This window comes from Phalaenopsis equestris, unplaced genomic scaffold, assembly GCF_001263595.1.
Source record: "Phalaenopsis equestris unplaced genomic scaffold, ASM126359v1 Scaffold000421, whole genome shotgun sequence".
NCBI classification, from domain to species: domain Eukaryota; kingdom Viridiplantae; phylum Streptophyta; class Magnoliopsida; order Asparagales; family Orchidaceae; genus Phalaenopsis; species Phalaenopsis equestris.
Genome location: NW_018164862.1, coordinates 113,463 through 139,152, shown reverse-complemented (window position 1 = coordinate 139,152; position 25,690 = coordinate 113,463). Strand labels below are relative to the sequence as shown.

The window sequence follows — 25,690 nt, the reverse complement described above, 5'->3', positions numbered from 1 at the left end:
AAGAAATAGTTGACGGTCAACAATGCATCATCAAAAATAGAAAAAATTAAGAATTCAATTTACCGAATTACCTATTACCGACGAGAAGAAATGGCCATCATCACCAATCAAGGCATTGCAGATGAACCAACCAAAGCAGAGCAGCAGAAATATTGCATGAGCCGGCGTAGAAGGAAACTTGACAGATAATAGAATGGGAGTCTGTCGGAATTCTGGAGTTAAGCTGCAGGAATGGCGATGGGCTCGGTGGCCTTCTTGAGCCAAGCCATCTCCTGATGGTTTAGGTAGGGAGAAAGAAGCAGCAGGCAAGTGGAATGATAGGAATTCACCCAGGATATCTCGTCAGCTGTCATCAACTTTAGATCCATAAGCTTTTTCTGGTATGGCGCCTGTTTTTAAAATGGGACAGTTATAGTAATTAATTGGAAGAATTACATACATAAACTTGATTCCTATGTATTTACAAATCTAATACCTAAATTTTAATTTTTAAATATACACCACCTTCCTTACCAATGCATGAAAAGATGTTTTAATTTCATTTTTGTTAAAGTTAAAATAATGATATTTTTAATGCGATATGAAAGACTTGGGTGATAGAAATGTAAAAAGTAAGAGTTTAGGTGGTAGAATGTAAATACGTAGGAATTGGGTGCTGTGTATGTAAAAGCCCCGAAAGAGATGTAAAGCAATACAGAGTCATTCAAGCACACCAAGCATATAATGGTACTTGAGTTTCAACAACACAATATTCTAGCTTAAATTATTCAGGATTTGATACTCCAAATAAAATGCCCCAATCATGTACTATAAAAAAAAAAAAAAAAGGCAGCCAGCCCTATTCAAAATATTTTTCATGCACAATCCATGACCAAAAACAAATGAAATCAAATTAATAGCCTGAGCACGAATCCAACCATTATTAATCTTATACTTGAAAAAGTAGCTTCTTTCAGCTTCTTTAAATTTATTTGTAAATAGAGACAATACACAAGGCCTTAACTTTCTATAATAGATATTAAGAGTGAAAAAAAACTTCCTTTCTTCTTCTTTACTAATTGAAATCATATGCTAAATACTTATAGACACTCATCTATCTATAGATTAGGAATATACCTAATATAAAAGATCTGAATACATGTACTCTAATTAGATTACCTATTATACAAGCTTCCTATTTAGTATTTTTCATAACACTCCCCGTCAAGCTGGACCATAGATATTGATCATGCCCAACTTGTTACTAATATAGGCGACTCTTGCTCCATTAAGCGTTTTTATGAAGATCTCCTAGTTGTTCCTAGTCTTTACATGAGCTCATACCGATCAAATTATGTTGATTATTTTCGAAAACAAAATGACAAACTATCTTAATGCACTTTATTCGTTCATAGAAGATAAGGTTAGAACCAATATGAATTTCAACTTCGTTATCACACAATTGCTAGAGTAGTCATCATAAAACCCATTTTGGTTAGGAATTGAAAAACCCACATCAATTCAATCGAAGTTTGTGTCATTACTCGATACTTCGATTCAACACCTGACTGTGATACTAAATTATATTTTTTACTCTTCCATGAGAGCAAATTACCACCAATAAAGACACAATATCTAGTAATAGATCTTCGATCAATCTTGGAGCTTGCCAAATCTACATAAGAGAAACATTCAATATTTTTATGCTCATGATTCTGATATAAAATACATTGTCCAGGACTTCCCTTGAGGTAACATAATATTTGATTCAAAACTGACCAATGATGGATTGTGAGGGAAGTGTTGAAAATTGCATAGGGTCCTACTAGTAAAAAAAAAATATTGAAGAAGTCTAGGGATTTATTTCTAAAACATTATAATACCCTATTTAAGCCCATTACAAATTAGGTATTGCAAAATTATTTCTTCTTAGTATCAAAGCCCAACCATCGCAGCCTGTTCGATTGCCAGGTTTCATCCTCGCAATACAGGCGCACCAACTTTCAAGTCATGGGATCGTGGGTTATAAATAACAACCCTTGCGATACAGTTGTTAATTGCTCGTGATACATTCACGCTAAATGAGAAAGCACGACATCACGACTCCTACATGAACCAGTGAGCAACAGGGATCACAAGATTACAGTCACAAACGACTCGTGATACATTCGCGCTAACTAGGAAGGCACTGGATCACAGCTCCTATGTGAACCAGTGAGCAACGGGATCAGACAAGGTATCGCGGTGACGATCGCAACATACAAATCGGGGCTTCCAAGGACTGAGACGTGATTGCAACATATAGATCACAACGTTCAGAGACCACGTCGCAATCTCAACGTACACAGGTAAAGGATTGAACTTGTGGGAAAGCCAGATCCTAAAGTCCATATAGTCTTGATCAGGCTCATATAAGGAGCTAGTATCTCGACAGAAGCAACTATCTTAGCACATGCTTCGATGTAGGTGAAACTAGATATTCATTTCGTGGATCTGAAGCTTGATGGACTAACCACGTATATGATTTGTTTGTGTCGGGTCGGGACTGCTCTAGTAAAGAAGAGACTAAAGGGATATATAACTGTGAAGAATCAAAGAGTGATAGTTTTAAGGGTTTTAGGTGGAGAACCACATATGCCTTAATTTACAGCTGGTTATTCAAATCGATGGTTGCACCATTAGTATATGGTATTCGAAAGGTGAGAGGCATTTGAGAAAAACTGAAGAAGATTTATGACAGGACAGAGAATCACATGAGGGTGTTATATATTTAACGTGAGATAGAACCAGTGGTACAAGATTATAAATCGATTCAGAAATATGTCGTAGAATTGGAGCGACTGTGGCAAATCTTGGTCATTTATCACCGATGTCCAACTGTGGTGATCCTGAGTGCAAGAAAAGGGAGAACTTTACACATATGAGAACTATGCAATTTTCAACCCATCTGAAATCGACTTTTGATCAGATGAGATCAGTCCTCCTAGCTCAGACGACTATCCTTTCACTGGATTAGGCCGTAATGATACAAGAAAAGAGTTATGAAGCTACACCTTGAGCCTCCGGTTGTGCGATAAACGTTGGCTGCCTCAAGCTTAGGTATGATAAGTGTCCACTCATAAATGCTACAACTGTGGTGAAATCGAAAATCTAAGCAAGGCCACTTAAGGAGAGAGATTAGTTAATGTAGATAGGGTGGAGGCCGTTGTGGCGGTCGTGGTGGTCGAAAAGGTAAAAAAGGGAGCTACCGGGCAAATCTGATGATAGCAGAGGAGGGAAAGACGTGATGCTCACTCTACAAAGGTACTTGTGATACACTTGCTCTTCTCTATTTCCACCATAGGACCATAGTAGATTATTGTGCATCTCGACATGTGACAAGTCCTGCTGGAGAGTTTTCTTCCTATACTTTTTTAGCGGTATTAGAGAGGATTCAGACTGCTGATGGAACAACATAGCCTATATTTGATAATGGTACAATGAGTACTAATTATACGACTTTATCCAATGTTTTGTATGCTTATTTTCCTGTGAACATTTTATCCATTAGTGTCAGTATTCTCCAACTAAAATGCATCAGTTTTTTTTTTTTAATATCTATAAGGTGAACTACTAAGAGAAAAGGATGGGTCATACACTTAGAACTGAAACATGGCGTAATAGATTCTTGTACTTAAACCAGAAGGGGATGGACTCGACATTGACAACTATGCTAGAGAGTGATGGAGTAGGAGAAATTGGGAGAAGTGTGGAGAATATGTTGTTACTACATCGCAGACGCATGAGACACTTTTATTTTAGTTTATTAAGTCGGTTGTATCATCCTATGTATGAAAAGACATAAATAAGACCTTGTTTGTGATGATTGTGACTTTGAAAAGCTTATCATGAGCTCTTATATCAGTTATGGGAATAAGAATTCTGGTGTTTTTGAATTGATTCATTCTGATGTTTGGGGATCTTGTTCTATAAGTTCTATGAATGATTATCAATATTTTGTGACTTTTATTGATTATTTTTTTAGTGTTGGTTATATTTGATGAAAAAATAAGTGTAATGTGTTTGCTTGCTTAAGGGCTTCCACAACGCAATCCAAATTCAATATGGTGCAGTAGTGAATGTATTGAGATATGATAATGAAACAAAATATACCAACAAAACATTTGGGTAATACTTGCCAGCCTAGAGGATACAACATCAAATCACATATTCATACACATCAACACGAAATAGAGTAACAGAGAAGAAGAATAGACACCTTCTAAAGGTTGCTAGAAGTATGATTGTCGCAATGAATGTTTCAAAGCACTTATGTGAGCAAGCAGCTTTAACAACTGCTCAATTGATCAACAGGATGTCATCGAGGGTGTTGGATTGGAAGTTTCATTGTCAAATGTTGAAAGTAGATAATAATAGAATCCTCCCATTAAAGATTTTTAGATGTGCATGTTTCATGAAGGATAATAGACTATTAGTAGAGAAGGTGGATCCCAGAGTTGTGAAATGTGTGTTCGTAGGCTATTCTGCTACCCATGAGGGGTATGTCTGCTGGAGCTAGATAGAGAAGAGACTATTTGTGGGCATGTATGTCTCATTTAGAGAATTTCAATCGTAATACACGTAGGAGGTGACATTACCCTTTGATGACTTGCCAAGTACTAAAGATATGAGCAAGGTAGGGTGAGTAGCAATGGTGAGAGACATACGTGTGAACAATGCTTTCCCCTGTGATGAGGTAGAATCAGTTGAGGAACTGAAAAATGAAGAGTGAGCCCATAGGTAGTAGGATTTATGCTGAAGGTGAACTAAGGGTGTATACATGAAAAAAAGAAGCAAAATGAGGGAACGGTGCCTGCAGTGTCACTTGTGTCAGGTAGTCTCTTATCCCGGTCTTCCCCGACTTTTGAGAAACCTACAACATCTACCTTCAACGTAGAACTCCCAAGCGAGATATGGTTCCTTCTCCTCCTAACCCCCCAACTTTAAGGAGAACCACACATTAAAGCGGAACATCCTCCTGATCGTTTTAGGAGGAAACATGACATCACTAATTTTGTTTCACATTCTAACATATCACATTTACATAGAACATTCATTGCATCTTTGGACACTGTCTCTATATACCCAAGTATTCGTTGGTTGTCAAGGAGAATTTCAAGTGAAAAACAGCCATGCATGAAGAGCTTAGGGCTCTTGATAAAAACCGAACATGGCAGATAGTGCCACTACTAGCAGAGAAAAAAATATTTGGGTGCAAAAATGGAACTTCACAGTGAAGCAAACTTCAACAAGAAAGATGGAGCGGTACAAGAAATGACTGGAGGCGAAAGGGAAAAATTAAACATGACATTAACTATGATGAAAACATTGCACTAGCAACAAAGATGAGCACAATGAGGACACTGGTTTCTCTTGCAGTGAATGGTGGATGGAGATTACATCAACTCATTGTGAAAAATGCATTTTTTCATGGTGATGAGGTATATATGAAGATACCACCAAAATTCAATACAGTTCAAACAGTAGGCAAGTTCAGAAAGACTTTGAAATTGGAAGTCACTGTATGGCTTGAAACAATCTCCTTAAGCCTACTTTGATAAGTTCAGAAAGACTATAGTGAGCATGAAAAATCAGCAAATCAATGTAAATCATACGATTTTCTCTCGACAATATGAATATCACACCACTATAATTGAAATTGTCACTGATGATGATGATGAGACAGAGATTGTCCAAGTAAAACTAAGATTGAACAATGAATTTGAGGTGAATGATCATGGACGACTCAAATACTTTCTTGGGATTGATGTGACCCGTGGAGATGAAAGGATGCTCTTGTCTCTGAGAAAGTATGTACTAGACCACCTCACAGAAACATGCATGCTAGGGTGCAAACTTGAAATCTCTCAAATGACCAGAAGGCCAAGCTAAATGCAGAGGCGGGAGAACCAGTTGATCGTGAGAGTACCAGAGGTTGGTGGGTCGTCTGATCTATTTGCGTCACACTCGACTCGACATCTCTTTTGCAGTGAGCGTGGTGAACTGCTACATGTATGATCCAAGGAAGGGTCATATGGATGCAGTGTATCAGATTCTGATGTACCTGAAGAGTGCACTAGGGAAAATGTTGATATTCAGGAAGAATGAGCATGCAGACATCGAGGGTTTTTGTGATGCTGACCGGGCAAATTGTGCAGATGACAAGATCCACCTCAGGATACAATATGTTTGTAGGGGGCAACTTGGTCTCTTGGAATAGCAAGAAAAATTATATAGTAGCGAGGTCAACAACAGAGACAAAGTACAGGGCCACGGCCTTAGGAGTTGTCGAAATGATGTGGCTGAGAGCCTTGTTGGTTGAGCTCAAATTAAGTTGTGCGACAAGTCAACAATCAACATTGTCAACAACCCGACACAACACGATAGAACCAAACATGTGGAGATTGATAGATTCTTCATCAAGGAAAAGCTGACTAACAGACTACAGGAGATAAGTCATGTAGCCACTGAACGAAGTGACTGAATGCTTCACTAAAGGGCTTAGTTCAATAGATTTGTTTGAGTTACGTGAAACATGGGCTTAGTGGATATCTTTTGCCCATCTTGAGAGGAAGTGTTGAAAATTAGACCTTATTGGTAAAAAAAAATATTGAAGAAGTACAAGGGTTTATTGTTATGAATGTACATATTGAGTTTTGTGAAATTCTTTCCTCTGGAAGACAAACTAACTTATAGTGCTAACTGAACATGCAATATCAGAACGAGTTACTATGAGATAGTTTAATTTTCATGCTAATTTCCTATACCATTTAGGATCATTAAAAAGCCCTCCATCCTTAGTAAGTTGTTGATTAGGAAACATCAGAGAATTACATGGGTGTAGTAACAAATCAAAAAATAATTTCTTTGAGATAAAAGACCCTTCTTGCTCATGGATATCTCAATCCCCAAGCAGTGCTCTAAGAAACCCAAATCTTTAGTGCTAAACTGATTTTGAAGAAATTATATCAACTATAAGATTCCCTACGCATTGCTTCTAGAAATAATAATATCATCAACATAAAACACCAATAGAATGATTCATGAAGAAAATTACTTATAAAATATAGTGAGATTGCTTTTAGTTTTCTGCATCCCAAACCCTTCTACTGCTTGGCTAAATTTTACAAACCATGTTTGACGATTTTGCTTTAATCCATATAGAGACATTCAAAGACAATATACTTTGCCAGATATTCCTCGAGCAACAAACCCAGGCAGTTGCTCTATCTATACCTCTTCCAACATAACATCATGTAGAAAAAACATTTTTCACATCCAGTTGGTGCAGGAGTCAGTCATTCATTATGGCTAGGACGAGTAAGCAAATTGAATTTAACTTAGTTATAGGAGAGTGTGTCCAAATAGTCGATCCCATATGTTTGAGCATAGCCCTTAGCCACCAATCGAGCTTTAAGAAAAGCTAGGGATCCATCAAAATTAAACTTAACTACAAAGACCCACACACAACCAATAATCTTCTTTCTAGAATGTAGTTCAAATAGTTCCTGTGTTTCATTTTCAGTTAACACATTCATCTCATCAAGCATTATAGCCCTCCACCTAGAATGGGATAAGGTTTGACGAATAGATCTTGGAATCTCAAAAGAGTCGAGAGAAACAATAAACAAGCATGAAGTGGAAGATAAATGATTATAGTTAACACAAGAGGAAATGAGATAAGTGCATTGACGTCTACCTCTTCAAAGAGCAATAGGTAAATCAATATTACTCGGAGGATCCACAAAGGAAGATGATACTGATGTCTTCTCCAGTAAACATTAGTGATAGGTGATTTGGCATGAGGCATTGGAAATGGAGCTAGAGCAAGATCTGAACTTATTATATGATACATTAAAAACTCACCAGAAGCGAGCGAGGATTTATACAATGATGAGTCAACATAGAATGGGGTTTGTTCATGAAAGATGACATCAACATAAATCATGTAGTTGTTTAAGAGAGGAAAAATATCGATACCCATTTTGCAGATGAGAATATCCTATAAAGATACACTTTAATGACTTAGGGTCAAGCTTAGACACTTGTGGACGTGTATCATGAATAAAACAATTACACTCAAATATGTGTGGTTTAATAGGAGAAAAAGAGTTAACTGAAAATAAAACTTGGTTGGGTGTCTGGTTTTGTAGAACAGTAGAAGACATCTGATTGACAAAAAACATGCAGTAGGGACTCCAACTCAAAACTGTTTAAGCACATTCCTTTGAAACAAAAGAGCCCTGCCATCTCAAGAAGATATTTAATTTTCCTTTCAGCTATTCCATTGTGGGATGGAGCATCGACACAGAATGACTGATGAAGTATTCCGTTGTGTCATATATGTTTGAAAAGATGTAGAGAAATATTATTTGGCATTACCACTTCTCAAAATCTTAACAGAAACATTGAATCAAATTTTAATTTCAGCACAAAATGATTGAAAGTGTGACAATAATTGAAAACAAGATCTCAAAAAGCAAAGCCAAGTCATATGAGAAAAAATATCAACAAAAGTGACAAAACACCGAAATCCATTAGATAAAAAATGATAAGGTTCCTATGCATCTGAATGAACCAACTTAGAACTATGGCTGACTCTCTTTGTAATTCTAGGAACAAAAGACAAACGATAGTGTTTAGAAAATTGAAACAACTCACAATCTAAAGCTGTAATTACTGAAACAAAGGATACAATGTTTTCAACATTGATAGTGATGGATGTCATAATCGATCATGGATCTCAAAGAAGATAAGGTGTTGGAACATGCGACGAGACGAGGTACTTCTTTATCCACGATGTATAGCCCTCCTCTCCCGGATTCTCATCCTTTACCAATAATCTTCTGTCATAAAATCCTTAAATAGACAATGGTCGGGAAAAAAAAAATATAACAATTAAGAGCATGTGTGATTTTGCTAACAGAGACAAGATTAACACCGAATTGAGGTAAACTGAGAGCAGAAATTAAAGGCAATGTGGGTGTAACATTGATGGTGCCATAACAAACAACATTAGAAGTAGATTCATCTACTAAAGTGATGAAAGAAAGATAATTATGAAAAGCATAAAAGAGTTTTGAATTACCTCTTATGTAATCTGTAGCACCAAAACTAATGACCCATTGTGTGGAAGAGGAAAGAAGGCAAGTATCATTGTTACTTGACTTAGCAAGGACGGTGAAAGATGGAGATTTCCTGGATGCTTCATGGAATTTAATAAACTTAGCATATTTATCTGTAAAGATCGAGAGAATCTAACTTTAACGAGCTTCATTAGTAGTGATTATGTGAGCTGACTGGAATTTAAAAACTATTTTGGTTCTTTCTCAGTAACTTCTAACACGTCATCTTTGCATGACTAAATTCATGACAATAATAGAACACTACCTTCGACCCTTGCTTTTCAGAATTCGAAATTCCACTTTCGTAATTATCTTGAGACTGAGGGTTACTGATGTATGTATTTTTCAAACTAGCAAGAGCACTAGATTGTTGTACGGATGAGGATTGAGAACTCGGAACTGTATGCAGTACTGTGATGTAGGCTTCTTTCAGCGTAGTAAATCCAGGATCAGATAAGATCTATGATTTGACACCTTCATACTAAGAGTTGAGCCCAACTAAAAAAACTCCTAATAGTCATTTGTTCTATTTGAGCATGTTAAATCCAGAAATCAATACTGAAAGGCAATAAGACATTCCCTTCTTCATAAACACATTTGAAGTGCATGTGATAAGTGTTCAGTGATTTATCTTATTGTTTGGCTCTATAGAACTCTTTGTATACATAAAAAAATGAAAAATATTCTCTACCAGGAAACACAAATGCCAATTCCTTCATCCCATCTTTAACACAGTCATAATCAATGATATCACTAGATCGATCTGGTTCGATGGAGTTCCGTATTTGTATCAAGAGTCGAGCACCAACCCTCATCCACGCCGAGTAATTCATATATTTCTTACCCTAGGGATTATCAATGAGAAAACTCTCTTGCGAGATACTTCTTAAGTAGAGTCAGTTTTAATCCGATAAAACTAATTGACGTCATTTAATTTTTCACCCGTAATCTAGCTACTGATAAAAACAAACTTGTCACAAGATGTTTTTGTTCACCAACCACAAATGATATCACATAGTGTTGAAGGATGAGTCAAAATAACGCTCAAAGTACTAGGACATAAACCGAACAAAGTAGTCGAGACAAACCACGAACAATAGCAGCCGACCTAATTAGAAACACAATTGTCGAGATGAAATTGGATTAGCCAAGCAATAGAAACTAAACGAACAACCAGAAATAGTAGTTGACCAAACTGACCTAAGTAGATGACTCAGATCAAGCAGACAGAATGGCTAAGAGCATATTGGGGCTTCGTCAATGGCCTAATCCCCTTGACGCAGATCAATGCAAATCGATGTTGGGCGACAAAAAAAGATGAAGACGAAGCACGAGATGATGCGGATGAGGTCGAATACACATTTCCACATGAAACAGACGTGGACATTGCCGACGTAGCTAAAGCTGAAGCCGATGCAGACAATGTCATTCAAACCAGACAGAGACTTGATGAAGCCTATGAGGAAGTTGTAGACGAAGCCAACGAAGAAAAAGAAGTAGCAAACGAAGTCGACAATGATGATGAAGTCACAGAGAAAGCCAACGATGACGAAGAAGTCGCAGCTGATCAAAGAGGAAGCTTCGACGAACAATGCAGTGCATGTTGATGACAAACAATGCAACAATCAATGTTGATAAAGACAATCGATGTGGTCAAGATCGCACTTGCGTGCGGAGAACGATATCGATTAGAGGAGCTGTGCATAGCTCTGATACCATGTGAAGAAATGTAAGTGATGACGGTGGGGGACTACGACCAGTGGCAGGTGGAAATGGCAAGCTGCGGGTGGCAGTGACGACAGACAACACATTGCACAAAACAGTGTATTTAGAATTCACCCAAGTCCAGCAAATTCCAAATACAATGAAATTGAACTAGAGTATGAATTCCAAATGCAATATAATTTAACACTACAATTAAATTTTCCGACCAACCACCTGGATTTTTAAAGCCCCTGTAAATAGAATACAATGCCCTCATTTTGTTATCGATCACACCCCAAGAACTAGCTCCATAGAAAGCTAAACGGATTACGATTTTATAGTGCTCTTGGCATTCTCTGAACTTAAATTATCTTATTTAAAGATGAAGATCATCTCTGAAGAACATATTTACATTCTATGTTAAAATTTGGAGAGGTTATAAAATTAAGCACATTTCTTTCTAATATGCTTACATGCCAAGAAATAAAATACTTTACAAATGATAAAAAAGCAGATTTCTAGCGATAATAAAAAATATAATAACCGTAACTAACGTTCTAGAACAAGTTCAAGCAAAATTAAAACAGATGGAACATGATGGTCATATAAAACAAGTTTATAAAAAATGTTTTTTATTCAGTCGAATGGAAAATTACAATCAAATGTTTTAATCTCATCTTTTAATTAATTTAATGATTTAATTTAAATGCATAAGTTTGCCTTCAAGGTCATGCATCATATCATTTTTTTTAAATACCTTAATATCAAATTGCGGTCTTACATATCACAAGTTATTCTTCTCGTGATGGCTCAATCATCTCTCCAACTTGTATCTCACAAGCAACACTAACTTAAAAAGGAACCATGGGTACCACCCTCTGCTGTATTCACAACATCCCCATGTTATTGAATTTTCTACACATATTTGTTAATTGCCCCCAGGTTAAATAAGGGATTCCCACATCAATCGACTTCCCCAAGAGTTGAAAATATTCACAAACCTGTGCAACAAAATCCATGCTTGTCTCAATCAAACGTGCACCTCACCCTCTAACTCTACTGCCTCAAGCCCCGCCATCACAATCAATACCATTCCATTTGGTGTCACAAACAATGTTGATCACCATCTCCACCACCTCTCCAACGTTTATATGCACATCCAAACCCCGTTAGATAACACCAATGACCTCAATCCAAATTAATCACATTTCTCTCTATCTTGCGCTTTAACAATTCCGTATCATAGGAGTTCATGGTAAATTACTTCTCTTTAATTGGCCAAGATTTTCCTAAAACTTTCAAATTAGGTCTTACATACACAAGCCAATGATTGACAAAATTGTTCCCTTTTTCTATGAGCATTTCCATGTAGTGCGCACCATGAGGGCATTGTCAGGTAAAATCAGTTGAAGAAAAAGAATCTCAAATGTGCTTATGTGTGAGAGAGTAATTTCCATATTTAAGGTTTCAATTTCTATAAATTTTAGATGATCCTGTTAAACTGGTGCCTAAGAGCAATTTAGACATTCAATAGTAATTATTGTTTAGTTCAAATATAACTTATTATACTTGGGGATAGGTATACTATGAGATTTTTGTCTTCAAGTTTAGGATTAGAGTTTGTGAGAAAATCGCCTACTTCTCAAATTGTAGGTGTTTATCTACGATTTTGAGAAAGTTCGTCTGCCTCTTGAATCGTAGGTGCTTATCTTTATGTATTCATTTTGTGTTGTTTTGCGTTATCGAAGAAAAATATTTGTTCGCCCTACTTTCTATAAAAGTTCATCTCTATTCCTATCAAATTGATATTCGAACATTTGGTTTCTAGAAACCAACGACATTATCGTGGTTGCCTTCTTCATTGAAGCAGAAGAAATCATGATGCACATATCTCGACCGCGTCTCATGAAGGAATTTCACAATACAGTTGCTAATTGCGAGCAATTCAAGCTAATGATGGGATCCAAGACCACTGAACCTTGCGATACAATCGACACGAGCCAGCTGAGAAGCCGACAATGGATCGCATGAAGAAGTTTTGTGATCCAAATTATCTAGGAAGCCAAGGGCGGGAACGAGGCCTACAGTTAGGATCACTAAAACAATCACGATTTTACCTAGCTAGTAAGCCAACAACAGGATTGCAGCGTACAAAGCATCTCCTTCACGCCTCCTTCTTGCCTCCTCCGTGATGTAATCTCACAAAATAGTTGCGATTAGAGCTAGCTGGAAAGCAAACTATGACACTGTAACGTACAGTGACCAAATCTCGCAATACAGTCATGATTCGAGCTAAATAAGAAGCCAACCACGAGATTGCGATGTACAAAGTTTTTCCTTCATGATCGAAAATCTTTTTAGGAGTAAGGACAACAAAGAAAGTAGATGCTCTAGATAAAAATTTAGAGAAATATTTTAGCCAAATCAGATTGATAATAGAGGGGTGTTTCTCGTCCATGGAGAGATTCATAACACTCGAAAAACTGATGAAGAAGATTGTAAAATTTCACACAAAATCACATCCGCTAGAAGCGAGATCCAGAGACAACATCAGGAACGGATGCAAGTAGCATCAACCAGAAGGATTCGCGTGACATCGGGGCAACGTCGCCGCTCTAAACAAATTTGGAGCCGCGAAATTGAGTGAAATAATCAGGAGCAAACTTAAGTGGCAGCTTAGCTTTTGACAAATCTCAGCCTGGAACAAGAAACCAATGTGGGTAGGACCCAGAAGAGGGTTGTATACAACTGCACCAGTGCATTTTGTTGTGGCAGCCTTTTGACGGAAGGTGAACCCGGAGTAATGATGGGACTGGAAAGGTGGAAAAGAACAGAAGAGTTTGTAATGGATTGCTTATGACATTGCAAAGTATTCAGGAGCGAGACAAAATGATGTTGTTTTGTGGTGACCACGATTTTTGTAATTCTTGGTCTCGCCAAATCCATCTAAGGTGATAGCTATATTGGAATGACCACTACCTAAGACCTTGAAAAGGTTAAGAGAATTTCTGAGACTTACAAAATATTACTGAAAATTCATGAAGGGATGTAATTCAATTGTGTGGTCGTTGACGAAAAAACTGAAGGATAATTTTCAGTGGGGGTAAGTAGTGACCCAAACTTCTAAGAGGTTAAAGAAGTCCATGACGAGTTTACCAGTAGTGGCGTTACTGGATTTCAATCAACATTTCATTGCAAAGATGGATGCTTAGGATATATGAAGCAAAGTCCTCATGCATTGTCAATGACTCATTACTTATTTCAATCAAGTGCTAACGACAAAAGCCGGACCAAAGTCTGTTTATGAGTGAGAGGCACACGACTTGATCCAACAATAATTTTTTTTTCACCTTGAGGACAAGATGTCTTTTATGTGGGGAGTAATGTTAGACAGATACCTAAGGGCAATTTAGTCTTTTATTAGTTACTATTGTTTGGTATAAATAGAGCTTATTATGCTTAGGGTTAGATATGCTATGAGATTATTGTCTTGAAGTTTAGGGTTAGGGTTTGGAAGATATCTCTCATCTCTCAAATTGTAGGTGTTTATCATAGAGTTGGGAAAGATTGCCAACTTCTCGAATTGTAGGGGCATATATTCAGGTTATGTTGAAAAAAATATTTATTTGCCCTAATTTCTATGAAAATTCATCTCTCTTCCTATCATATACCCTACTGGCAAAATGAATTGCAGCAACTTCTACCTCTTCGGATGGAAAACCCAAGCCCGAGCCACAATTCTTTATTACATCCCACGCAAAAATAACCTCCAAAAATGGATCTGCTTTTCAAGCACGCAAATAATTAACTAACTTGTTAATCCTGCTTTCACTTTTCTAATCTACCCATCATACATCACATAGTTGCTAATTCAGACATCATCACCCACATTCTCTTGCCCTCATTTAATTGCCCTCATTTAAAATTATTAGTCTTCTGCTAACCCCTTGGAAGTCTAGTAAACCTGCCATATTGCTTATTCACTACTCAAAACCGCTTGCTCACATCACCCTTATTAATGAAAATGATAATAATCAACTTCAGTCAAGCCCACCATGTATTTTTCCCTTCCAGATCTCACCATCTGCACTTTCCATAATTCCCCCATCACTCACTAAACACTCGTGTGCAATGCAGCCACATTGCAAATGCCTGCATAACCCAACCCAACAAACATAGGTTTCAACCTAACCTAGCTCAATCATAAGCACAAATAAAAGAAAGGCAGATTCAATCAGTAAATACCTCAATGAATTAGGATTAGTTAAGCAGTGTGCATGAAAGCTTCCAAGCTTCCTGAGATGCCTTTCCAGAGCAATGATAATGTCTTAAAGATCAAAGATAAGATACCTCAATTGAAATTATCGATGATATAATGTTTTTCTCTTTCGCTTCTTCCCCATCAAAATAGATTTCCTGATCGTTACCTCTTAATTGAAATAGATGTCCCATTCATTTCTTTTCTTAGAGGTGAAATATCACTAGTTTTGCAATAAAGTCAATGAACTTCAACTCGCCCTCCAATAATATTTTAACTTTCAGTAGCGTTTTTTGTAGCTTATGGGAATTGATGCAATGCAAATACTTGAAAGTTTCAATTATTCAAGTCTAACTTGTCAAAATAGTTATTCAATTATATCGTATCGTTTGTATTTTTTTTCTAATCACAATTTATTGTTAGTTGTTTAGCAATCATTTATCGTTCAGGGCAAACTGCCATTTTTATATTTATTCATGATACTTGCACCATTTTCAATTAGGTTTATTTTTATAAAGAGAAACCAAAGTCTTGTAATTCAATCAAAGTTGATAATGGAATAAAGAAAAAAATTTCATTTGGCTTTCTCTCTAGTAGATCTTTTACCCTCCTAAGGTTCCTTCAGCTTTCTTCCACTTCACCTCAATACATACTTTCTCTAAGAAAATTTTTCATATATTTTTTTTAACCACTTCGTCTATTTATCTCCCCATTTATCTCTCTACATATCAGATTTCCCCTTCAAAAAATTCTATTTCCATTCTCTTTATCAAATAGTAAAGTAAAAAAATTATGGTGATGGCTATAAAATATATTTCATGTAAATTTAAAAATTCAAGTATTTAAGTAATCCCATATAATACTTTTCAACATGACTTGTTCTAAGTTCATAAGTTGCTCAAAGTTCAAACAACATCATTTTTTCATTCTAGCTCAGCTATAACCGACTAAGGTCCAAGCAGACCTCTAAACCCAAGATTACCAGAACAAGCTTATCATGTGCTCAGCCCAAGACGAGCATCGCCCATGAAGGGCCTCAGTCCAAAGCCCACATCAGCTGAAGGGTAAGAGATGAGATTTGCATCAACACAAAAATAATAATAGTAGCAGGATGAACAAAAATAATAAAAAAAAACAGTAATAAATGCATCAAAGCCTTACAAAATGCAATAAACCTAATTTTGATATCGAATTGGTGCATGGAAAGCCAGAAAATTATGAAAACATAGATTTTTAAGAATTATGAAAAGGAAAAAAGAAGAAAATTAAAGAAAAATGAGTTCTCAAATGGTTAATGTTAATACATAAAAAATTCATCTTGCCCCGTTTGTATGACAAGGCATTGAATCCTAAGAAAAAAAGAAGTTATAAATCCTCAAGCATCTTAAGGATTGAAATTTTAATAGAGACATAACTAAAAGTATTTCACTCATCACAGACTCCTAAGCTCTAATTATAATGAATAGACCTTGTCAAAGTGAAAAAAGCACACAAAAACAAATAAGTGAACAAACTCCAAAAAAGGCGCAAAACCACTCACAACTAACTTTGAAAATAAAAGAAAATAGCATAAAGTAAAACACCAACAATGACATAAATATGGTCAATGACACTAACAAATTTAGTCATACTAGGCATCAACGAACAATAGTTGTTATTAATGGGAACCTTCCTAACTGAAGTTGCATATTAACATTGCATCACACCGAATCATCATAAAATCAAATTTAGATATATGCATTAAAAGTTTCTAAAACCTAAAATATCATATATTAACATCAATCCAAACAATATATTTGAAATTTATCTCTAAAAGCACATCCAACCAAGCTAACAAATTGGTTAATCAAAATTATTTAAAACATAAAAATGGCAAATTGACAAGGTTATTAAAGTTCGAATGCAGGGGTGCGGGACACCCCCGCGCGGGTGGGAGCAGTAGACCGGGTGACAGGTCCAGGTGAGGGCCGGTCCAAGGAGAACCCAAGCCGAATGACCTGAGGCACGATTTTGACCAGGTGGGAATGCCGCCCGCCCTTCTCCTCCTTCCTTTTCTGCTTCCCCTTCCTGTAGTAGTTATTTGTTGTTTTCAGAATTTTAGAGTTAGTTTTTGCTGCTTCAAGATTTTAAATTCCTGTGTGGAGTTGTTATCTTTTTTTCTAGGGATGTATCCGAGGAGGTGGTGGTGCTCCGGTTGCATCCTACTCTGAAGTGGTGTTGTAGCTCCCCCCCCAAAAGCCCCGCCCCAGAACCTTGCTCGTTGTTTGATCAACCGCCCTTTCCCTTGTTGTACAGCTTCTCCACCTGTTCCAGCTACCTCGCAGCCTCTCCTATCGACAGTGACCTGCTGTCTAGCTTCCCTTACACCCTTCCAAACCTCCCACCGTATTGTTGTACTGACATTTTTGTACCTACCCCTTGTTGCACCAACACTTCATTCTTATTTAGCGTCAGTTTGTTTAGGGACAGCTGCTGGCATCTATTTTCTCCCTTTGAGGATTGTAATCGAGTGTTAGGGTGGTGCTTCGGCTATATCTCTCTCCTGGATGGTAATTATTTTCCCTATCCCCTTCCACAACCTCCCCACGTCACTCCTGACAGCCCTCCCTTGTTGCAGCCATCTCTGTTGTTCTTCCTACAGTGCCACGCTATCCAGCCATCAGCCTCGTTGTCGCAGCCCCAGGACTGCCCTCCTTTGGCTATCCTGCAGTCTCACACATTCTCCTCTGTCATTCTCTCTTGTCGTCGCTGCCCGAAAACAGCCGTTCCACTGTTTTCAACTGTTCCAGCAGTTGACCTCACTTTTGGTTGAGGTCTCTTACTCTTCTTAGAGCCTAAGATCTAACCTTAGGACTTCCTGTTGGACTCTCTTAGAGGACTAGTACTGGGACCCGCACTAATTAGAAGTTCGACCCACTTTCAAATCCTCAAAGTCTGCTTGAGTTGATTAAAACCAACGTATCAAAACTCAAGTCGAGTACCCATAAAATCTAAAATCTTAGGAAACTAATTACGATTTTCACGCACACTCACAATACACGAATAACACAATTCACGCATTCGAAGCATAAAAATACCAGGATTCACATCATAGACACCTGTGAAAGGGGCTTCGCAATCGATCAAACTTAAATCAGTCGCAAAAACGATCAATCGTGAACTAAAGTTATAAGAAAAAATGAATTTGATGCATTTTTTAACCTGACCGTCGACAAAGTTGTCCGGAAGATCCCGGATGACGAAATAGACAACGCTGACGTGTCCGAAACGTCGATTTTAGCTAGGGAGGACATCAATTTTGATATGATTTCGTGCACACAAAAAATACGTGAATCGAGAGATTTTTGAATATTGAATATTATGAAAATAAAAAAAAAGATTTATTTTTGCTTATATCCCTAACTCATGCACACCACCCCCTCCCCGATTCTTCTTCGACCGTGCGACACCCTAGCCGTGCCTCCTTTTCCACGTGAGGGAGAGTTGACACTCCTTTGTTCGACCTTTGAAAAGTACTACCTTTTGAAATTCTTGAAGACAATACTTTCTGATCTAAATTGAGAGTTTTCTGAGAGTTTTCTTATTCTTAGGTGACCTCAGTCATTTAAGATGTAATTAACTCTAGGAACTTGCTCTTAGAGGAAAATTTAAAACTCAGCTTAAGATAAACCTTATCGAATCTTTCGTATTATATAAGAGAAATTTGTTAATCAACATAAAAGGTTTCGCAGACTAAAACGAATGTCATAAATTCTTTACTTTATTTAGTCGACCTCATTAGCAAGTGATATATCTATTTCTCGAGGTAGATGCATCGCTTGTCGTGTTGTGCTCATTCATTTAAACTATTATCTGTATGAAATCAGTTTGATCTCGTATTTTCAAAATTAAAATATTACTTTCCAAAATTATAATATGTATATTAAGTCAAATATTATTTTCCTAATTTAACGATCGACAATTTCTAGTTACTCCGCTGGGGACTAATTTCTCTCTCAATTATGATCAGAAAGTCTTGTCTTTATACATCGGTAATGTGTCTATGTCCCTCATGAACCAGATTACCCCTCTTCTGTTGACATACTTTCTTCATTTCTTCCTTTAGCGAATACGGTCAGCTCTTCAGGACCGTCTGTTTGACCATCTTTAAATAAAGAGGTTTGGGAGTCCTTTAGAATTTTTCTTGTTGCTTGGGCTAATATGTTTGTTGGTGACTAGTTCCGCATGAGCGATGTGCGTTGTGAAGTTGATCCCGCACTGGGTCATAAACTTCGTCTTTTCCTTGTATCTTTCGAGTTCGGTTTGTTGTTTTACAAATTGAGTCAAGTGGTTACGTTTTTTAATCTCTCGTTTAATCTAATTAAACCTCTCGACACTATAATTGCAAGAACAAACGATGAATTTGAAACACCTCTTAAAGTTAAAATAAAATAAAATCAAATGAAATAAGAAATGATATGCCCAGTTTACAGGACAAGCGCATTAACTTGAGCACTTCCGTTGAACTGCAAGACACGGGACGTCGTTGATTTTCCGAAATTCTTCAAATGACAGGGACAATGTCTCCGCCAAAGTTGATCTTTTCTTTCGCCACCGGAGTAGAGTTTGTTATCAACAGGAACGAGCTGCCTGGCCCGACAACCCCGACAACCATTAAATTTGGACAGGAGTTCGAAGATGTTGGAGCCAAGTTCGGGATGTGGTCTTCATAGTCATGAAGCTTGAAATGAACGAATCCGTTAAGTCTGTTGTGGAGTTCAATTTGAAGCCTGCTACAGAATTATCCCCTTTGAAGAGGACATTTGAAAAGAACTCTTCTATTGCTATGGAGTCTGCCGCTATGAATGTTGAGATTGCTCCCGGAATCGTTCCTGCTCTTACGTCGGATTCACCACCGCTGTACCAGTTGCTCCGCCAGCTAAAGGAAAAGATATTCTGCATGAGAAAGAGTGAGTTGACGCTTATACCCCACCCTTTTCTGGATTCGAGATTGGGTCCAATTCAAAGTCTGTGCAACTAACGAAAGCACAGGAAAGGAGGCGCAACCAAGAATTTTTGAAAGTCAAGCGACCTCGACAAATCTGCCAACATTTGAAATAGTACTACCAATATTTGAAACAGTACAGTCAGTAGTCATTCCATCAGAAGCCATGCCAGACAGATGAAAAACAAGGTTCGTCAATTGTTAAGCGGTTAAGCCAAGTCTATTCTTTCAGAAAAGAGACGGTAGCACAGATGTTCTTGGATTTGGTTAGGATGTCTGAATTCAGATTACCAGAGCCGAAAAAGCCAGCAGAAGTTAACAAGAAGAATCATCCCAGCTACTGCCCATATCACAGAATGCTTAGGCACAACATTGAGGGTTGTATCAGTTTCAAAGAGTGGCTCGAGAAGAATTTCAAGAATGAAAATATAAAGATTCCGAAAGAGTATTTGGTAGAATTTGAAAGAGGTTTCATCAATATGATTTCGGCTAGTCTAACTGTTCCAACTGACTTCTACACAACTACACCGACGCTCAACAAAAGAAATGACGTTCACCAGAAACCTCCAATTGACCTTAAAGTTATCAAAGGGAAGTCAATCGAGGCTAAGTTGAAGAAGCTCCGAGCCGATATTGCATGGTTGTTTGAAGAACGAAGAAAAGATATGAATAATGAAAATTACGATGTGTCAAAATACATGGAGGAAGGATTAGAAGAAATCAATGTTGTTGAGACTGGAACCACACCATACTCATGCGATGCTCCCTTACCCACCGAGGAGAACGTCGCGGATGGATTTCAAAAGGCCATTCAACGGCGAAACGAACAGATCAACCAACTCGAAAAGAAAATTAAAGAAATGATGACCGCTATGGCTATTATGCAAGGGCAACCACACTCACCGTCGATGGCACCTCCAGAAACAAATCAGCCGGAAAGCACTCATATTGCAGATGAAAGAAAGGAGTTCACCTCCGATGAATAACTGAAGGATTCAGTTCAAAGTCCGATACATGAAAATGAAATTAAACAGATGGTCGAACGACATATGAGAGAAGCCTTAGATCAATCAAAAGGAGGGACATCAACTCTAAAGGGTAGGTTCTACCCAAAGGAGTTTGATGTAATCCAATACCCCAAGGGTTTCTTACCACCTTTATTCAAAACATTCGATGGGATCGGAAACCCTCGTCAGCATGTTACACACTTCCGAGCAAGCTGCTGCAATGCGGGGGTAACGAAGCACGTTTGTTCCGCCAGTTTGTAAGTAGCCTCACCGGGGTTACCTTTGATTGGTATGCAAAATTACCAAATAGTTCAGTAGAGACATTTACAAAAATGAAAAACCTTTTTGTCATCCGGTTTGCCGAAGTTCAGCAATACATCACTGTTGGTGATCTTCTCGTAGAGAGGCAAAAACCAGATGAAACTTTGGTGAAGTACATCCTACGGTGGAGAAATCTCAGCATGAGATGTGAGCCGCAGTTGCAAGAGCAGCAAGCAGTTGAGATTCTTCTAAACAACATCCACGCTCTAGTGGATTTCTTACTTGAAGGTTTTACTTCAAGAAGTTGCTTAGCAAAGCCAGAAATCTCCAAGGAGAAACTAAGCAATTTGGTTTTCCGAAAAGGGCTGAGGAACTAGAATCAATGGAGATATTTAAGAAGAAATATGGGACAGTTGCTGTGGTTGGCAGGTGAAAGCAACAATTACAAATACTGGCTGAACAACGTCGACGAACCTTCCAACGTCTCAACAAAGACCTTACCAGACAGATGAAAGACAAATTTCAACTATGAACGCTCGATCAGTGTCCGAATTCAAACATTCAAAATCTTTAAAAAAAATATGCTTCACTAGATATAGTAATTCTCATTAAAAAAGAAAGGAGCAAAGATAAAAAAAAAACTATGTGAAAGCCCCCCTAAGAAGAAGCTTGCGGAGAGCATAAAATCAAAAATTAGTGTCTGAGTTCTCCCCTAATTAATGAAACTTGAAATATTCTCTTCAGAAAATTCTTCTTATATTATGTTCAGAAAAAAGGTTAAGTGACACTGTGTCTTTTGGTTAGCTATTAACGAACTTTCAAATATCTTTGGAAGATGAAAAATATTTTAATAACATGAGCAAAAATTTTGAAATTTGTTTAGGCCCAGAAAGAAATAATTAAAAAAAGGGCTATGTTATTAGCAATTAATGCAAATTCGAACCTGAATTCATATTCTTAAATACCCAAAATTTTCAACTCCAACATCAATTTTAAAAGGGGTCAGAGCGACTTCTTAAAGACAACATGGACAATCCTTAAAAATAAGTGTCAAAGAAACGACGATCGCCGCGACGAAGTTACAAAGTTACATTATCTTCAGTTTTGGTGTCAGTAGAAATAACACATCTTTGTAGGTATTTGAAATAAAATATATAATTCTGATAATACCTTGAAGAGTGGGTTATTTTCTAGATGTGCCTTCAATTAGTGGACGATACCTCAAGAAGTATTGTGCATCGTAATGTTTCAAAGACAACCTCGTTCTACGAAGCACAGATGCCCCGTTTGCCTGAAACTGAGTCCAAATCCTAACTAAACAAATAAATATAATAAAAGAAAAGTCATAAAACAAAAAAAATAAATAGAATAAAATTTCAAAACAAAGAAATAAATTATTCTCCAAAGAAAGACAATAAATAAATAACGGCGAAAGGGAAAACATCAGAATTAAACAAAAAAATTAAAACAAAGGAATCAACAAACAAATTTGAAATCTAAATCTTTCTCCCGACTTGTCACCAAGTTGAGTTTCCTAAACTCAGTGTCGTCAATTTTGTTGCAATTTTCTTCCTCTTGTGAAAGAAGATCAGTTGGTTCTATTAACATGGAGCCACAAGGTCTCGTAGGTTCTGTTGGCGTGGAACCACATCCCTTCCCACAAAAACACTTTTTTTTGGATCAGACCTTTGAGTTGGATGCGAGGCACCCTCATACCCCCTCCCATGAAATATCTTTCATACTTTCACGAATTCTGTGCTCCAAATTTACATAACTCCTTCCTGAATTTCCACGAACCAAATTCTAGAGGAAGAGGATTCATGCATATGATTCCGCATTGCTTTAGGATCTACATCCTATCGCAATGGTTCACACTACATCTTAGAGGATGAGAATTCTCACATCCGATTCCGCATTAATTTATGATACCTTCCTAACGTAATGATTCCTACAATACTTTAGAGGAAGAGGATTCATACATCTGATTCCGCATTACTTTAGGATTCCTTCCAATCGTAATGATTCCTACTACACTTTAGAGGTTGGGGATCACAGCATCTGATACCGCATTGCTTTAGGAATCTTTCCTATCGCAATGATTCACTCTACACTTTAGAGGTTGAGGATCACAGCATCCAATACCGCATTGCTTTAGGAAACTTTCCTATCATAATGGTTCACACTATATTTTAGAGGTTGAGGATCACAACATCTGATGCTGCATTGTTTTAGGAGTCATTCCTACCGCAATGGTTCACACTATATTTTAGAGGTTGAGGATCACGGTATCCAATACCGCATTACTTTAGGAGTCATTCCTATTGTAATGGTTCATATCACATTTTAGAGGTTGCGGATCACGACATTCGATACCTCATTACTTTAAGAGTCTTTCCTATTGTAAATGTTCATATAAAATATTAGAGGTTTAGGATCACGCCATTCGATATCACATTACTTTAATAGTCATTCTTATTGTAATGGTTCATATCAAATATTAGAGGTTGAGGATGACAACATCCAACATCGCATTGCTTTAGGAGTTCATTCTATTGCAATGGTTTACATCACATATTAGAGCTTGAGGATCACAACATCTAACACCGCATTGCTTTAGGAGACCCTCCTATTGCAATGGTTCATAACACTTTTTAGAGATTGAGGATCACGACATCCGATACCGCATTACATTAGGAGTCCTTCCTATTGTAATGGTTAATATCAAATATTAGAGGTTGAGGATCACGACATCCGATACCATATTTTTTTTAAGAGTTTTTCCTATTGTAATGGTTCATATAAAATATTATAGGTTGAGGATCACGACATCAGATACTACATTGATTTAAGAGTCATTCCTACTATAATGGTTCAAATTAAATTTTAGAGGTTGAGGAAATAGACCCTTTGATTAAATCAAGGCTTCCGATTCTCATCCTTCTGAGGTCAGTACCTGAATTTTGATTCACTTTCGTTTCCTCTTGGGTTGGATATGAGTCCCCAAGCTTACCTTCCTAAGGTGACATTCTCAGCATTCGGGATTGTAGGCCTCCGTCCTACTCCCATTTCAGTGCTCGGAATTGTAGGCCTCCATTCTACTCTCTCGGGATTGTAGGCCTCTGTTCTACTCCTTTTCCGTCACCTCTCAGGTTGGATGTGAGTCCCCGAGCTTTCCTTCCTAACGTGGCAGATGGCACCTTTCGTTACCTCTTGGGTTGGATATGAGTCTCCGAGCTTTCCTTCCCAATGTAGCACCCCTTCTCCTCGAGTCGGTCTCTTCGTGCATCCTTCTCAAAATTTTCTTAACATCGAAATCGAATTAATTTCAACTAAAATTAAAATATTTTATTTAAAATCAAATCGAATCTTCGTTGCGAACGTCAGTATCTTGGACGGTTGTCTCCAGAAATCCACCTTCAGATCCTAAGCGGGAGTCCCTGTCTACTCCCCAGCGGAAACCTTTTTTCATTTTCTTTCCTCTGCTCTAAGCAGGTTGGCTTGGGCAGTTGTGTTAGTTTTTTTATCTCTTTAGTCAACGCCAATATGTGTGGTGTGCTTGTTCGGCACACCACACCTATTGTGGGTCCATTTGCTGACCTCATTTTCAGTGAGGTCTTAGTCTCCATGTCACTTGTAGTGTTGTGCTTGATTATTTAAACTATTTTCTATACGAGATCAGTTTGGTCTCATATTTTCAAAATTAAAATATTAATTTTCAAAATAATATATATATATATATTAAATTAAATATTATTTTCTCAATTTGGCGACCGACACCAGCATCCCGACCCTTCATTTCCCTCATTCTAGTTTGTTGCCATTGCCACAACTCCTCCCCTTCACTGCCATCGTCCTCCCTTGTTGCCGCAACCAAAGACAGCCCTTCCCAGCCATTTCATTGCTATCCCAGCCCTCCGCTTCACTGCCAACACAATTCCAACTCCACCTTTTGCTCTCACAACCACCCACAACACATTTCAGCCACCTACTGCTCCCCAACCACCTAGACAACCACCAACTATGGATCAAGCTCTAGTGTGAGTTTGAGTCGTGTTTGTTGCTATCTTTATTTCCGTCTGTGTGATTGTATTTCTCTAATTAAGAATTCAGCAATAATATTTGGTTTTCCTATCAGTGCTTGGGTTAACTCCAATATCATATAGCTATTGAGAAAACAATTGATAACTTTTTCTATGAAAATAACAAAATTTAGCAGAAAAATACTTTTGATACCACTTAAAATAATATAAAAATAAAGTTACAAGATGAATGCAGATCTGTAAAAAATAACTCTGAAAACTTAAATCAAATAATCAAAATCATAAATCAAAAC

General features: G+C 37.4%; 1 protein-coding gene across 1 annotated transcript in view; it reads right to left on the bottom strand.

Moving 5' to 3' along the window:
* Window positions 1–16: 16 nt before the first annotated feature.
* LOC110027244 (probable Xaa-Pro aminopeptidase P) overlaps window positions 17–25,690 on the bottom strand; it is a 72,108-nt gene continuing 46,434 nt past the window's right edge. The window contains exon 16 of the mRNA XM_020728590.1: window positions 17–389. Coding sequence (XP_020584249.1) covers window positions 219–389 — 171 coding nt within the window. The 3' untranslated portion in view covers window positions 17–218. The remainder of the gene's footprint in view (window positions 390–25,690) is intronic.